The following is a 17,305-nucleotide window of genomic DNA, read 5'->3' on the forward strand; positions in this document are numbered from 1 at the left end:
TATTTATTTCATGAGCTGCGCTCATTTCGAACATTCATTTTCAGTTTGCCAGAATTATTGTAGAAAAATATCGTTGCTTAGCCTTGAAAAATGACCTGGGTTAAATGAATTTGGAACTGTTTCACCGATGGAAATAACTATCTGATGTATTTATTGTACTGGTTAGGCTCTTATCCAGCTCATTTTTATAAGTGCAAAATGATCATTAATTTGTTCATAGGAGAGAGGGAAGCAGATCCGTAAATTTCTTCAATTTTATAGCAACGAAAAATGCAAAATTTCTTTTCTAAAAAAAAAACATTGCACAATCAAGGAAAGCTCACCGCATCGGTGGAATTTGCATTCAACATCTTATGGAAGAATCGTCAAATTGCACTATAAGTAGAGCTACAAATGAGATAGGTGTTAGATGTCTGGATCTGTTGTAATTTCAGAAAGTTGCTCTGAAGTAATTTGCTGTAGTTCTCATCATCATTATCGATTTGAAATGAAGCCTATTTAAATTTCATACTACTCGTAAATTGCAGTTAAAATGTGCCTCATAATATAAGCTGCTCAGTTGTGTTGCGACAAAGAGTGATGATAGTTCTAATGATTCCACTATTCGGGCGTATATATATTTTAAATATAATCGTGAGCCGTTGTTTTAACTATCGAATTTTGTGTCTTTCTGTTTCTCTTATGCGATAATTTTTCGGGTAGATCTTATGAGGCTGTTGTTGACAGTTCTGATAATTTGATTGCCCCCATGCATTTTTATTTCGTGGAGCCTCACAATTAATCACAAAAACTGAGCAGTAAGTGATAATAAAAAATTGATAATTCATTCTATAAGGATTTGTTGCTCTATACATTATCAAATATACGTCCTGTAAGCTTGTTTGCGTAGGTATGTGTGTGTGGAGGTTGTTTGTGGGTGTATTTTGTTTTTTTACAATTCAAAGAATTTGAATTCTATTGGTGCGCTGTGTTTTTTTAAAGATGTGTTCACTCATTTTTCAATGACTTTGATCTTTCAAAACGGGATAAACAGGTAAAGCCCAGCGGGTATTAGGTTTCCCTAGAAGCCCAAAGTGGGCTTTAGTAGTCCTTCAAGTGCTAATAGTGGTGCAGCTGCTGGGATGACCTTAATTTAAGGTTAAAGGGTCATTTTTAGGAGTTTTGGGCCCAACGTGGTGCAATTTTTCATGTTTTTTGTATTTTTTTATTTAGTCTTAGGTTGAAGTTTTTAAAAGTTGATGAAGGCCTTTTACGAGACAAAATTGCTTGTTATGACCATTTTATGAGCTATAAGTTTTGGTACTACAAACAAACACGCCAAATGATACTAATTTTCGCAATTTTTTTCAGGTTTTTTGAAAATTTTTGTCATTTTTTAGCCCTAGGTGTCAAGAAACCTCGTTTAGAGTTAGATAAAGGATTTTATGACAGATTACTGCATAGTTTCTAGTGGTAATGGAATGGTTTTCAACTTTTGCCATCATGAATGTTAGCATTTTTTGACAAAACTTGCAATGTTTTTCATATTTTTTGACATTTATTGTCATTATTCAAGTTGTTTGAGTCTCAGGGGCCAGAAAACCTCATCAGGGATTGGATAATGGGTTACTGAAAGATTTTTAGTTGGAATCGGCTAAATTTTTTGAATATCACAAATTTTAGCAATTTTCTTTTGACAAAATTTGCATTTTTTTTTTCAAGTTTTGTGAAGTTTTTACACATTTTTTTCCAATTTCAGGGGCCAGGCAATCTCCTTTGAGGTTTGTCAATAGGGGACTGCATAGTTTCTAGTAACAATGGAATGGTTTTTAACATTTTAATGTCTCGAATTTTAGCTTTTTTGGACAAAATCTGCAATTTTGTTAAGGCTTCCAAAAGTTTTTGTCAGTTTTTGATATTCGTCCATTCTCAAGTGCGAGAAAACATATTCAATGTTCTGATGAAAAGTTACTCCATGGTTTTTTGTTTCAATGGATTTGTTTTCAACAATTTAACCTTTCGACTTTTAGAAGTTTTCTGATAAAATTTCAAAAGTTTTTCAAAACTATTGTTTTTTATTTGTTTTTTTTCTTGCCTCAGTAGCCAAGTAACCTCATCCAGGATTTGATAGTATGCTATTAAATATTTGCTAGGGGGCAATTGAATGGCTTTCAACATTTTAATAGAACGAATTTCTTTTTTTTTGAAGTTTGAAATTTTTTCTAAAAATTATTGCCTATCGATCTATGAGCCAATGAGTTTTTTAAAGCTTGGAATTGGGTTACTGGATAGCCTCTAGAGACAAAGAAATGATTCTGAAGATATTTATATCACGATTTTCAGTAGTATTTCCTTATAATCTGCAACTGATTTTTTTCTAAGTTTTTTGTTCATTTTCGAGTTAATCGATCTTCAAGGGCCAATGAATATTTTTCAGGTCTTGCAGATGTAATACTGGGCCGATTTCAGAAACAACAAATGGTTTTGAACATATTTTTGGAATAGTTATTTTTAAAGGGAAAAATTTTGCCTTAGGTTTAAAAGTTTCAAGAGTTTTAACAATGAGTACATTTTTGTTTAGTTTTTATTCTTTTAGCTTCTCAATTTTTTTGATGATTTCATTCGTGTTCTGGCTTCTGGCAGAGTAGGTCTGAGTTTTTCATTCAATTCTTTGAATTGTAGTTCAGGACTTGTACTGCTATGTTTTTTTCAAGTGTAGTGTTTCAAGTGTTTGTGTTGTGTGTGTCTGTGCGTGTGTGTGTGTATGTCGTGTTTGTTGGGTTTGTGTATCTCCTGAGCTTGCATGTCCGTTGTGTGAATATGTTGAATATTTGTGTGGGTGTGTGTGTGTGTGTGTGTGTGTGTGTGTGTTCTGTTTGTGTATATGTTGTTCGCGTGATTGTTCTGTGTATTGTTTTTGGTGTGTTTGTGTGATGTAATTGCGTGTAGTAGCTCTGTGTGTCTGATGTGTTTGTTTATGTGCTGTGTTTGCGTGGCTGTATGTGTTGTTTGTATGTGTGTTTGATTTGTGTGTCTGTGTCTGTTTTGTTTGTTGTCTCTGATGTGTATGTCTGTTGTGATTGCGTGTGTTGTTTTGCGGGTTTGTTTTGTGTGTGTATGTGCTGTTTTTGCAAGTGTGATGTGCTTGTGTCTATTTGTGTTGCGTTTGTTGTGTTCTTGTGTGTTTGTTCTGTTAGTGTTTGTGTGACTGATGATGTTTTTGTTGAGTTATTGTTTGAACATAGCAACCGATGCTTTTGTCAATTGGCGTTCATTATCATCCTTTCAAGGTCTTTTAAATATGCAATGGAATTTGTGAAAATGAAAAAAAAATCGAATTTTACCTCACATTGATCCTTAATCAAGTGACTTGTGTTTTGCTGTATTGTCTTCTCATTTTCAAGCGTTAATTGCTTCTTAGCTCTGGAAAATTTCAATATAAATGAGAGTTGAGATCGTAAGTTAGGAAAGTTGAAAGTGCTTTGCCGACAGTTAAAAGAAAATAGTCAGAAAGACTATTTTTTGCTCATCTGCATGTCTTAGCGAAAACTTGTCCTCATCATTCTAGCAAACGCAGAATAATTGCTCGTCAATTTAGTATAAGAAGAGAGGGATGTTTTTGATCTACCCTTTGGCCTTTTCGTTTTAATTTTCCATCTAATTGTGTTTAGTTGCTCTCAAACGAATTTTGTAGCAATTATTTTAGTCCTGTCGGTCTTTTTTAAGCTATTTTTTGCTTGACCGGTTTTTCGCCTGGCGCGTTTGACTTTTTTGTCCTGAAAACGAGATAAACAGGTAGCGCCCAGCGGGCATAAAGTGCTCATAGAACCCTTCAGCTCTGTTTCAGCTCAAACTATTTCGGAGACCACTAAAAACAATCGATCACTAAAAAGACGCAATTTTATACTAATTTTCATTTTTTTCAAGCTTTTGAAAATTTTTGTCATTTTTGAGCTCTTTCAGCCCTAGGTGTCAAGGAATCCCGTCTAGGGTTTTATCGTAGTTTACTGCATAGTTTCTTGTGGTTGTGGAATGGTTTCAACATTTTAACATCACGAGTTTTAGCATTTTTTTTTGACAAAATGTACAAATTGTGTCCATTTTTTATTTTTCATTTTTCACGTTTCCAGACTTAGGGGCCGGAAAACTTCCTGAGGGTCTTGATAATATTTTACCGAAAAATTTTTTGCCATAGAGCCATAGAATAGCTTTTTTTATTTGTCAAATTTAGCGGTTTTTGTATGTGATAGTATGACAAATTTAGCAATTTTTTTTATAAAACTTGCATTTCAATTTTTTCGACAATTTGCAGGTTTCTCCAGCCTCAAGAGCCGAGGAATCTCCTCTAGGGTTGGACAATAGATTACTGTCTAGTTTCTTATTGTATTGGAATGTTTTTCAAGATTTCAACACCACGAATTTTAGCATTTTTTTGTATAACTTGCTATTTTTTTGACATATAGTGTCATTATTCATGTTTTTCAGCCTATCAGAAAATCTCAATTAGGGCTTGATAATAAGTTACTGAAAAACGTTTTTTGGCCATGGATTAGTTTCCAACTTTTATTATCACAAATTTTAGCAGTTTTTTTATGCAACTTGCAGTTTTTTCTAAGTTTTTTTTTCAAATTTTTGGTCATATTTTAGGTTTCTCCATACTCAAGAGCCACATAGCCTCCTCTAGGTTCTGATTAAAGGTTACTGCGTAGCTTCTAATTGTGATGTAATATTTTTCAAGATTTAAATATCAGCAATTTTTGAAAATGTTTGCAATTTTCCAAGTTTTTTGAATGTTTTGGATTTTTTTTATCAATTTTTCCGGCCCCAGGGTCCTAGGGACCTCCTCCAAGTTTTGATGATGAGCTCTCGCATAGTTTTTAGATTTAATGGAATGGTTATGAATATTTTAATGAGTCCAGCTTTAGCAATTTTTTTTTAATTTCCTTTTTTTTCAAATTTTTCGGAAATTTATTTTCTTGTTCCAGGTTTTTAGATCTTTAAGAGCCAGTGAAACCATTTAAAGCTTGAAATAGGGATACTGGATAGTCTCGTGAGACTATGAAATTGTTTTGAAGATTTTTTTATCATGAATTTTGGCAAGGTTTGTTAAAATTTGCGATTGTTTTCAATTTTTTTGAATATTTTTGCCCTTTTCCGAGTTTAACAATCATTACTGGGCAACGAAGCGTTTCAAGTCTTGCAGATGAGTTACCGCACATAACTCTGGAGACAAAAAATCGTTTTGAACTTTTTAACTGCAAAATCTGGAAGCTTTTTAAAATTTTGCAATTTTTTGCAAGTTTTTAAATTATTTTTCTTTGATTTATTTACTAACAAGGCTAGAAATCTAAAATTTGCAGAGTCGGATCAAGCTAAAGCTAGCCTCACTAAACTTTCGAAGCCAACCGCTCGCCGGTCGTTTGAGTCAATTCGGCCGACGCTAGTCGGTTATGTTTTTGTATTTTCTGCTGAAATGAGAGTCCTGGTTGTGCCCTCAATTGTCAGCAGCAAGGAACAAAATCCGAAAACAATGCGAAAAAATGAAAGTTATCCAAAAATGTCTCACAATTTGAAGTTTTTCCTCGCTTTCTGAGAATTCATTATTTATTTACTTGACTGTTCAAAAATGTGATCTCTTAACCAACGCTTAATTACTATCGAAATAAACGCAATTTCCTAATAAAACTACAATTAATCGTCGAAGATCAAATAAATTTGGTTTTCTTTCTCTGTTTATGTATTTTTAGAGAAACTTGCTATAAAACATTAAACGCGAAGAAATCAGATACAAGTTCACAAATTCTTGTAAAGTAAACCAAGTTTTTATTCTCAAAAACTGTATCAGGTAAAATCAAATACCAATCAATATACTAGCTGATGATACTGTCATGTAGCTGCGTTGTGCGAAAAAATCCTTGTTTATGGTCATGCTAACTGACTGCTATGAAGTAACTGCTTAAGAAGTAAAGAAATGTCCTGCTCGATTCGCATTTTTCAAAAAAATTCTGATAAACATAATAACAAATTGATTTTGTTGCATCAAATATAATGCTTTATAGACATTGTTCTATATTTGGGCAGCATTTGATGCATAGGAGCATGAAATTTCAATATTTTATAGACTGCCTCAACTCAATATTAATTTTGAAATTTCGAGGTTAAAAATTCTTCCATAAACAAGCATATTCAGAAGTAGTTAGAAAATGTAGTATTCTTTCTGTTGATTTAATGTGATTTAACAGTAATGAATATGGTGAGAAATTGTAGAAATTTAAATTGTTTAGGAAATTGCTCATAGCAGAAATTGCAACTGAAAAGGCTTTGCCGGTGCTAAATGATCTGGTTTTTAGCCGAACTCGATAAAAGTAAGCCCAGAGTCATAAATCTCAGGACCTGTCAAACAACATAGCAACTGTAAATGGGAAATTGGTATCAAAATGCTGCAAAATGGTAGAAACGAGGATAATATCATTATCCTGCGAATTTCAACATATTTGGCTTTCTAATACCACTTCTAGCTTTCTAATGTATCGATTGGTAAAAATTAACATCTTGAAAACCCTAGGGGTATATATTTGCCCTTCCCGTTAAGTGGGGTTGCGAATATTAGTTTGTGTTTTTACACGATAATTGCGTTTAACATTTTTTGAAATTCTTTCTATTCCGAGTAGTTCTACTTGCTCTTGTTTGTTGACTTTGTAATGAATGTGCTACTTGACAAAAATGCCACAGACCAGTATATTCTGGCTGGTTTTGGAACAAGAATCCTAAGACAATGCGAAAAATGAAAATTGTCCAAACATTCACAAATTTTTTCGAAATTTTCTTCCGATTTCCTCGCTTTCTGAGACTTTTTTTGTTTTTACATACTTGATTGTTCAAAATTGTGATCTCTTAACGCACGGTTTTTAACTACGAATTAACACACCAATGGCCTAATGAAATTACAATAACACGTCAAAGATTAAAAAATTGAGACTTGTTTATCTATTTGTGTATTTTTTAGAAAGATGCTATGGAGATGTTAAACACGGAGAAATCAGATACAAGTTCACAAATTCTTGAAAATTAGACCAAGTTTTTTATTCTCAAAAACTGTATCAGGTCAAATCAAATACCAATCAATGTACTAGCTGATGATACTCTCATTTGGCTGCGTTGTGCGAAAAAATCCTTGTTTATTGTCATGCTAACTAACTGCTATGAAGTAACTGCTTAAGAAGTAAAGAAATGTCCTGCTCGATTCGCATTTTTCAAAAAAATTTCTGATACACATAATAACAAATTGATATTGTTTCATCAAATATAATGCTTTATAGACATTGTTCTATATTTGGGCAGCATTTGATGCATAGGAGCATGAAATGTCAAAATTTTATAGACTGCCTCAACTCAATATTAATTTTGAAATTTCGAGGATAAAAATTCTTCCATAAAAAGCATATTCAGAAGTAGTCAGAAAATGAAGTAATCTTTCTGTTGCTTTAATGTGATTTGACGGTAATGAATATGGTGAGAAATTGTAGAGATTTAAATTGTTTAGGAAATTGCTCATAGCAGAAATTGCAACTGAAAAGGCTTTGGCGGTGCTAAATGATCTGGTTTTTAGCCAAACTCGATATAAGTTAGCCCAGAGTCATAAATCTCAGGACCTGTCAAACAACATAGCAACTGTAAATGGGAAATTGGTATCAAAATGCTGCAAAATGGTAGAAACGAGGATAATATCATTATCCTGCGAATTTCAACATATTTGGCTTTCTAATACCACTTCTAGCTTTCTAATGTATCGATTGGTAAAAATTAACATCTTGAAAACCCTAGGAGTATATATTTGTCCTTCCCGTTAAGTGGGGTTGCGAATATTAGTTTGTGTTTGTACACGATAATTGCGTTTAACATTTTTTGAAATTCTTTCTATTCCGAGTAGTTCTACTTGCTCTTGTTTGTTGACTTTGTAATGAATGTGCTACTTGACAAAAATGCCACAGACCAGTATATTCTGGCTGGTTTTGGAACAAGAATCCTAAGACAATGCGAAAAATGAAAAGTGTCCAAACATTCACAAATTTTTCGAAGTTTTCGTCCGATTTCCTTGCTTTCTGAGACTTTTTGTTTTTATTTACTTGACTGTTCAAAATTGTGATCTCTTAACGAACGGTTTTTAACTATCGAATTAACGCACCAATGGCCTAATGAAATTACAATAACACGTCAAAGATTAAAAAATTGAGACTTGTTTATCTATTTGTGTATTTTTTAGAGAAAGATGCTATAGAGATGTTAAACACGAAGAAATCAGATACAAGTTCACAAATTCTTGAAAAGTAGACCAAGTTTTTTATTCTCAAAAACTGTATCAGGTCAAATCAAATTACCAATCAATGTACTAGCTGAGGATGCTGTTATTTGACAGCGTTGTGCGAACAAATCTCCTTGTTTATGTCATGCATTATCGAAGTAACTGCTTAAGAAGTGAAAGAAATGGAAAAATGAACATCTGAAAAACCCTATGAGTATATACTTCTCCTTCCCTTTAAGTGGGGTAGCGAATATCAGATTGAGTGTGTACACGATGATTGCGTTTAACTTTTTTTTGAAATTCTCCTCACTATGGCGAATAGTTCTACTTTCACTTGTGTGTTGTCAGTGTAATGAACGTGCTACTTGACGAAGATGCCACAGACAAGAATGTGTTGGCTGGTTGTGGAGTACAGGAGGTATCCAGGGATCAACAGAAGGCAGTATACGTCCTCAACTGGAACCTGTTGCCGGAGATGTTGCCCGCGTCCAAAAAGAACAGCAGGGAGACCATAGTGCTCGCATTCCCCGTTAGTACACCTCAAAAACTAATGAAAACTTCGTCATTGCTCCTTCGCTGTGACGGAAATTTTTTGCTTTCATTACCACGTGTGAACAAACTAATGCATGGTTCTTCATTTATAATTAATTGTATGCAAAGTTTTCCCTTTACCGTTTTGTTCTAGAAGATTCTGCGATTTCTCTACTTGAGTGACTTTTTCAGACTTGACTTTTATGTGACCTAAATTGCTCTTTGTAATAGCCGCGCAGCGATAGCGGCTATTATTGGGGACATCGTGTTTTTACAGTTCAAAGAATTTGATTACAAATCAAAGAATTTGAATTGTATTGGGGCGCTGTCTTTTTTTATAAGATCTGTTCACACAATTTTCATGATTTTTTAAGTCAAATTCGAGTAGTAATTTGGTCACGCCGAAACATGAAGTGGAGCGAAAAACCGAGTGGTTTTGCGGCGTGATTTCTTTTTACCCGAATTTTAAAATTCGAGTGAGAAACGGCGTTTGAACTAAAATTCGCTTTATCGCTAAGGATTTTTTGTTCACGTGCGGCAATTTCACTTTGATTTTTACTATTTATTGGTTTGTGTGGATCGGGTTTTTTTTCTAAATGGTTTTCTCAATCCATTCATAGTTTATTCTATGCCTAGTTTTTTTTTGTTTGAACCAAATTTCCATTTCTCGCTAGTGTTTTTTTGTTCACCTGCGGCATTCTGACATTGATTTTGTTTTATTAAAAAATTTTTTCTCTGATTTTTTTTAGAAATTGTATTCACAATTCACTCATAGTCCGTTCTAGGTATAGTTTTTTGTTTAGTCAATGAAAATTCTTTGAATTGTGTGTCAGGACTTGTCCTGCTATGTTTTTTTATTCGTCGTCTCCATCGATGATTCTTGCGACCTGATTTCTTGGAATTGACTTTTCAATTTCAGTGATTACTGTTTTGTAGTTAAAATTTATGTGCGTGACGTCATTTGTTCTGCTTTTAGGTCAATTGCGTGACTTAGCTCACTAAAAAATGACTTCTGAACTCGCTTAATGAACTTTAAATATATGAACATTTACTTGTTAAAGGTCAATAGTGTGCATAACTAAGTAGTGCCAAACGTATATGCCCTAATTCTTGAGTTTTAGAGTCCTGAGTTTTTGATTTCGAATATTAAATGTAAACAAACTCTTTTAGGGCTTTTTCCTTATATGGCGGTTTCTCTCATAAAAATGACAGTCCGAATCTTACCCAAAAAGTCCAGTGGTCTATTAAAGGACTGGTGGTCAATCTGTCTATCTTTTTTCTTTAATTGTTTCAATTTTACGGAAGGCCATAAGCGTCTAGTGGCTATTTTCCGACAATCTGCCGGCTATGTTGAGACATTAACTCTGTAGCTATAATGAAAGCGAGTGCGAGATAAGCCATTACAAGGCCTTGATATCCGAGTGGTTTAGGCTTCGGTCTATTACACCGGAGGCTGGAACCCCTCCTTGTCGGAATGTCTTGCAACCATAAAAAGTTCTCGAGGCTAAAATTTTAATTTAATTGGATTGTCTGTCGTTCGAGAACAAATTGTCGGATGTTAGTCGGTTTAATTGTTTGTGGTCAGTAAGAGGTGGTACTATCAATCACAATTTATCTATACCAATGTAAAGCTGCGAAAACATCAATATCGAGGTTCGAATCGTAGCCTGAGGGATTGGGGATTGGTCATTAGTTAAACAGTCTCCCCTGTAAAATATGAGCACCATTATTACATATTTTTTTACTCCTCGAACGAAGTTTGAATCAATTAATTTAAACGGTTGAATTTTTTGCTTGCACGTTTTGTTCTGGAACATTCTAGCGATATCACTTCTTGTGTGACTTTTTCACGCCTGACTTCTTGTTTTCGCTTGACATGAATTGCTCGTATTCAAAAATGTTGCTAAAATAAAGACGATTCTATGGTAAGCTATTAACAGGCACCGATAGCCGAGTTTAATTCTGCAGTCTATTACGACGGGAGTTGTTGAGAGTTTTCATTCCTCATTGGGTGGAATTCTTTTGCACTCAAAAAATGGTGTAGGCTGTCTTATTCAAACAAAAATAGTAAAAGCTCGTCGATCGTTCAATTACTTGAAGCACAGTGTTCCGTTCAACCTCCCATCTGGAGTTAAATTCAATTTATTCGAGGCATGTGTTTTATCGGTTCTTCTATATGGATACCCTGCTTGGTTTCCTGAAATTTCTGATCTACGGAAGTTAGAACAGCTCAATATCCATGGCCTGCGTTGGTGCTTTGGTTACAATGACTACTCCTCCCTGCTAAAATTATCCAACTCTCTGCCAATATGCTATCAACTCATCGAGCGTGACATACGTGTTTTTACGGCAATCTTAAACAACGAGAATTGCATATCTTTTGACAAATTTTTCAAGTTGGACTCAAAGGATTTAAACCTACGAACACTTGATCGTGAACGTCTGGCGCTCACACGAGCTAAGAAGAGATGTACAGAAAAATCGTTTTTCTTCAGAGTTGAACGTATTATAAATGACGCCGCGGATTTACTTAATGTCAGCATCAATTTTTTCAAGGATACTTGCAAATCCAAAATCGCAACTCAAAGTCTACTAATGGCAATGAAATGATAAATATGATTTTGACTTATCTTGCACGTGGTACCTTAGGTGTAGATGTAGTTTCTGTATAGCATGACTCTCTGTTTAATTAATGTTTTTCTAGCTGTTACATAATTTATATCATTTTTGTCTTGTTATACGATTTGTATCATCATCCTTGTTTATACCCTCAGAAAGTAATTGAAGTCTTATACTACTACTACTACTGTTAACTAAATTTACCCGCCTGTTGTTCTAGAGAAATTTGGCCGACGTTATTCGGTTTATGTTAAGACCTTTAAAGTTGATTAATTGCTCTCAAACGATGTTTGTAGTAATTATATTAGTACTGTCGGTCTTTTTTATGCGATTTTTTGCTTGACCAATTCTTCGTCTGACGCTTTTGACTTTTCGTCCGAAAAAGCGGGATAAACAGGTAATGCCCAGTGGGCATTAAGTGCTCTTAGAGCCTTTCAGCTCACTAGTCTTCAAGTATGCTATTGACAGCATTTGTTTTGGAGAATTATGCTTTGGTGCGAAGGGCTGTTCTTAGAGATTGACCCCCCCCCCCACAATGTTGCCACCCCATCAGCTCCCCTGGTGCACACCCCCCCCCCCCCCTCTACGCTCACTTACGCCCTTTCAATTAAGCTAAAGCTAGCCTGACTAAACCTTGTCTAGCTACTGACCAAGCCAACCGCTCGCCAGTCGTTTGAGAGTAATTCGCCCGACGTTAGTCGGTTATGTTTATAATATATGAAACAACTCCTCTCACTCATTAGGTGAGATATTCAAACGATATCGGCAGCAAATGCACTATTGTGTTGTTCAGATATGGTAATAAAGTTTTGCACCTACTCAATTGTAAAGAGAAGCGGAATCTCATTTTACTGTAGTTATTCGCCGTTGTATGCATTTTGAAAAATAAGATATCAAAGAGGAAAAACAGAAAAAAAAATTGAGTTTAGCTTAATATTTTTTGGCTTAAGTTATCACTAGAAAAAATTATAGCAGAATCAGGACACTGAAAGCTCAATATTTGCGTTGTGTGAACATTTAAAATCGTTTTCCTGGATTTTTTTAAAAAGTTTTACCAAGATATAATCAATTGCGCTTTCTTTGAACTTCGACAATGTGGTATGTGACCTCTAAATAATGATACTAGATAACAAGTTGGCAAAAAGGTAACAAGTAGACTACAAAAAAGCCGTAGTTAAAAAATACCTTGTTGTTTTTTGAAAACAATTAATTTCCGAGTCACAAAAACGTTAGCTATCAACTGAAATCATTAAATAGGTTCATTTGTTTCCCCTAAGAAATTCATACAGATCTATGATTTTTCACAAAAAGAACGACAAATACAGACAAAAGTAAAAAAAAATAGACGAAATTTTTGCGAATAACCGGTGTCGAAGCCGGTGTGAATTCCCGGTGGTGTTGATCCCTGAAAAAATGGATATGCTCGATTGTGCTGTATTTTTTAAAGTCAATAATTTGATATCTGGCCGGTCAATAAGGTAACAAGACAAGAAAAACAACCTCAATTACGGAAAATTTTTGTGAAAACTTTTATCAAAGGCGATGAGCAAAACCTCAATAAATATATTTAGCTATCAACTCAGAAAATAAGTTCCTTTGTGGATACATGGAAGCCGTTAAGAGCTGCATTCATCCAGAATAATTTGACTACAAAAAGAACAACTAAATACAAAAATTTCAGTAATTTCTGCTAGAAGACGGCGTCTAAAAATCGACAATCTTTTCTGAAAACTCGTCGTATCGATGCCAAAAAACTGTTAACTTAAAACTTAATAATTGTCAATTTATATTTCGCTAGAAAAACGACGCGAGCTGGCTTTGCTGACCTTAAGCTACTAATTGACCAAAAGACTGGCAAAGCTCATTAATCTATTGTTTATTTTAAAAACAATTAATTTTAAAATCCAAAAGGTCCATCGGCTTAAGACTTAAGTAACTAGATAGGGTTACTAAAAACTGAGGGAGCCAATTGGAGCTGTCATTAGTAAGCCTTGATTTGAATTGTTCTGCTAAGCGGCTGATAACAATACGATTTTTTGGACTGTGAATAACAACAAATCGACAAAAACTAGCCTTGCTATTAGTGTTCGCCCATTAGGAATTCGTAATTGTTCCAAATTTCTTTTTGATTTGGATAATTTGGCAAAAAAGTCAATATAAATGATGCATTTTAGATAATTATCGATTTCATTTAGTTCAAAAATCGGCTAAGTTTTAATTCAAGAACGCTCTCAAGAGAAGCGCAAGTAAAACTAGCCCCCCTTAGAGTTAACGACGATTTTGTCAGCAGTTCTTCGCAAATATAAACAGTAGACTAAAGGAGCTTATTGGGTGCCATTTTTGATGCAAAAGGTGGTCTTTTGAGGTGAAACCAACAACACTCGTTAACAATTTTGACATATTTTCAGCAAAAGTGCCAAAAAGTTGCTTAAAAATACGGAAAAAGTGAACAAAAGCAATGAAAGTTAGTCAAATGTTCACGAAACTTTAAACCTCGATAACTCCGTTGTAAAATCGAATTTAAAAGTCGTTTTTATCAATAGCCACCCTCATCTCGGCATTTTATTCAAGGATCAAGAAATGCAGATCTAGCAGAATTCTCGTTTTTGAATCAATTGTCTTGATTAAATTTACTTAGCTGGTTTGTTTCTTTTGGCTTGATTAAGAGTGGTTCCTGAATGTTGTTAGAGTGAACGGATTAAAAGTTTCCAAAAAGTTCAATTTAATCTATCCGAATTTTCAGTTTAAAAAAAATCTTTTTAGCCCTCAAAATGATAAACTTGATGTATCGTTTAACAAAATTCCGTGTTAACGGAGTGTATTGAACTGCAAGATGATCACAAAGTTAGTACATAAATTTAGTCCGATTACAATGCTTGGAAAACAGCAGCTTTTAGATTTCTTTACTTGTTTGAATCTCAAGAAAGGTCAAGGTGGTCAATAAATGCTTCTTTTCGACAATCCTCTGGTTACGTTTGCTGACTTTCCAATGCTCCGTTTTTGATCGATCAGCTAGGTATATACTGAGGCCAATTTTTGCCCTAGAAAATTCATAAGGCTAATATTTTAGTTGAAATTTGCGCCATTTTATCTCAAGGTTTAGTTCTTGGTTGAAAGAAATTCCTTTGAAATCTACCTAAAGGAGTTGCTTCTGATTGTAAAGTGTGCTATGAATAAACCTTTTTACTCAGAAAGTCAATGTTTGTCAGACTTTAATTCGCTGACACAGACGAGCCCGCTTGCTCTCACACAGTATGCTCAAAAACTTGTTATTGTCTAACGTGGCTACAAACGATAACAAATTCGATCATGTATTAAATACCTCTGAAAGATCGAACAGACTGTTCCCACTCAACTGTTAATTTTGCTTTTCTCAGTTCTACAGAGATCACAAAGGGATTAGGCTATTTGTATTTCAGACAAACTTCGAGTTGGTTTCTGGCGGAAGTGGGAGCATAAAGAAGTTTTTGTTCATAAAGTTTCTCAATTTCGTATGTAGTTTTTTTTAATACACAGGATCAGTAATTGAAATGATTTTTTTCACTTTATCACGCTATGCACGCCAGTTACGTAATAATAAGTAAGTTAGTGTAACATCTGCTATTGGAAATGAAGTGGCTTTTTAAACATTTAAATGTTTCTGCTCTTTCAGATGAACCTGGGCGAAGTGCGGTTGAAGCTGCAGTGTAAAGTATACGGAGAGAAGAGCAAAAAACACCAGGGAGGCAGAAGACTCTACTCAATCGAACAACTATTCACTATCAATGAACAGAGCTTATTAGACTACTCTACTCAATACACCATCACCTGACACCACAACGCCCACGCACACACATTAATGAACCTAACACGTTCCACATTTAGATTGTTGTTCTGATTACATCAAGAGCGTGAAGCAGAATAACTAACTACCATCAAATAACTACTTTCAAGACTATCGAAGATTCTGAGATATGAACAACTCGAGCCATCAATTACCTGCGGTGTCATACCAACCGAGATTTCTGAAGAGCGAAATTCAAATCGGAGAGCACACAAACGAAGGTTTAGACGTTATCTTTCAAGAGCTTCGTAATGTTCAGGTCCAATTTTGACACTTAGTCCAAATAGAATGAATAAATAGCAAATTAAATTCAATTCCGCCTTAATCTGTTTTAATTTTTTTAGTTTTACTGAAACCTCGTGTGAAACAATGATTTAAGCATTTTCTTCGGAGCGGTCTATTTATTTGGTTTTTTTGGCTTTCTACTCAATTGAATTAAAATTGGATTGGGGACATCTCAAAAGGCCACGTCTCAAGCCAGGAGACTTTTGCACTGTTATTATGTCTTAGTCGTTGCTTCACACAAATACCGCTGTCGTGTTGTGATAATCTAATCGTAACATCTCTTCGTACTTTGAATCGCGCAATATCATTAGGGTTATTATGCAGATCAAATACCATACAGGGGATTACACTACCTTACCGAATATTGAATGTAATATAATCGAATGAAATTGTAGTTAATTATGCAAATTGTCATAAGCGTTTGTAAAAGATAGATTTTGGGAAAGCTGTGCGCATCTAATCCGCTGCCATTGTTATCTAACCGCTCAATATTACCACAAGTCTAGATTTGTTAACGCTCATAAGTGCAAATTATTTTGGTAAATTTAGTTAAATTTTAGTGGTCCGCAAGTCATTTTCTTAACAATAATTTTGACAATTTGCATCAATATTAATTTGCAACAATAATAATTGGTTGTCGAAAGTAGATTGTAAATAAATTGTTGTTCAAGCCAACTGCCAAATAGAGTTGTTGCTATATTTGATAAAATATCATTTCTCTCCTGTTAAAAATTACCAATCGCACATACCTCTCCATCTGTTCAGCTGTTCTTAAAAGGGAAGATTACGTCATTATTTTTACATAGAGAAGATTGAATATTTATTGTTTGAATTGATTGTTACATGCCTATTCATATTACTACTGTTTGATAATATGCGTTCTATTTTCAACTGATTTTTTAGCATCATTCAATGAGTGAAATTTGAAAAGGGCTCGAGGCGTTACTCTACTCAAAGCGTGATCTCATCGCCGCCTTTATTTCAACCAGAGAAATCTGTGAGAAATGTTTAGCGTCATAAGATCTTAAATTGAAGAATCGAAATGCTTTTCTTATTAGATATCGGGTAAGCTTAAGTTATTTTGCTATTATTGTAAACGTGTGTCTTTTGCCTTACGGTTTTGTTCGCAATATTTTTTTCGCTCGCGTGCGCGATTTAATTTATCAAGTGACTTGTTTTTACTTCTGACATCTTCAATTTTGCTTGATCATTCACTGTAATTTTTTCACTCTGTAATTTTTTCACTGAGTAAATTCACTGTAATTTTTTAACAATAAAAGTTGAATAAATGGAAAACGCACCGAAATTGGATTCGATTTTCTTCCTTGAAGTATCAAAAAATCTGTACAAATGTGGGCATATTTTCATGCACTCTGCTCTTCTTTACCATTATGGCATTTTGTGACTCGTAACGACACTTTTACTAATAGTGAGCCAATATATGAAATCTCTGTCAAACAAATTCTAGCAATTGTTTGGATTTTTCTTTGCAATTGTTGTTTGGCCACAAAGTTTTCAGGATATATGAAGTTAGGTGTTCTTGGCCACAGCTTTTAAGTCGCTTCGGAGTGCAAAATTGTAACCGTTTTAAAAAAGGTCTTAGGGCCTGTTTTTTGGTTGTTTAATTGCTTGAACGAAGTTTGAAGCAATTAGTGTAAACGTGTTGGTGTATTTTTTGCAAAATTTTTGATCGACCGTTTTGAATTTGTGAGTGAAGTTTGCGCCCTTGACTTTTTTGCGTGATCTAATTTTCTCTTCACAAAAGT

General features: G+C 34.3%; 1 protein-coding gene across 2 annotated transcripts in view; it reads left to right on the plus strand.

Moving 5' to 3' along the window:
* The window catches only part of LOC142345673 (CB1 cannabinoid receptor-interacting protein 1-like), a 29,492-nt gene extending 13,062 nt beyond the window's left edge, over window positions 1–16,430 (plus strand). For both annotated transcript variants that reach the window (XM_075397887.1, XM_075397888.1), the window contains 2 exons: window positions 8,630–8,810; window positions 15,084–16,430. In XM_075397887.1, coding sequence (XP_075254002.1) covers window positions 8,630–8,810; window positions 15,084–15,242 — 340 coding nt within the window. In that variant the 3' untranslated portion in view covers window positions 15,243–16,430. The remainder of the gene's footprint in view (window positions 1–8,629; window positions 8,811–15,083) is intronic.
* The last annotated feature ends 875 nt before the right edge of the window (window positions 16,431–17,305 follow it).

Source organism: Convolutriloba macropyga, chromosome 9 (genome assembly GCF_964194025.1).
Source record: "Convolutriloba macropyga chromosome 9, txConMacr16.3, whole genome shotgun sequence".
In the NCBI taxonomy this organism is placed as follows: domain Eukaryota; kingdom Metazoa; phylum Xenacoelomorpha; order Acoela; family Convolutidae; genus Convolutriloba; species Convolutriloba macropyga.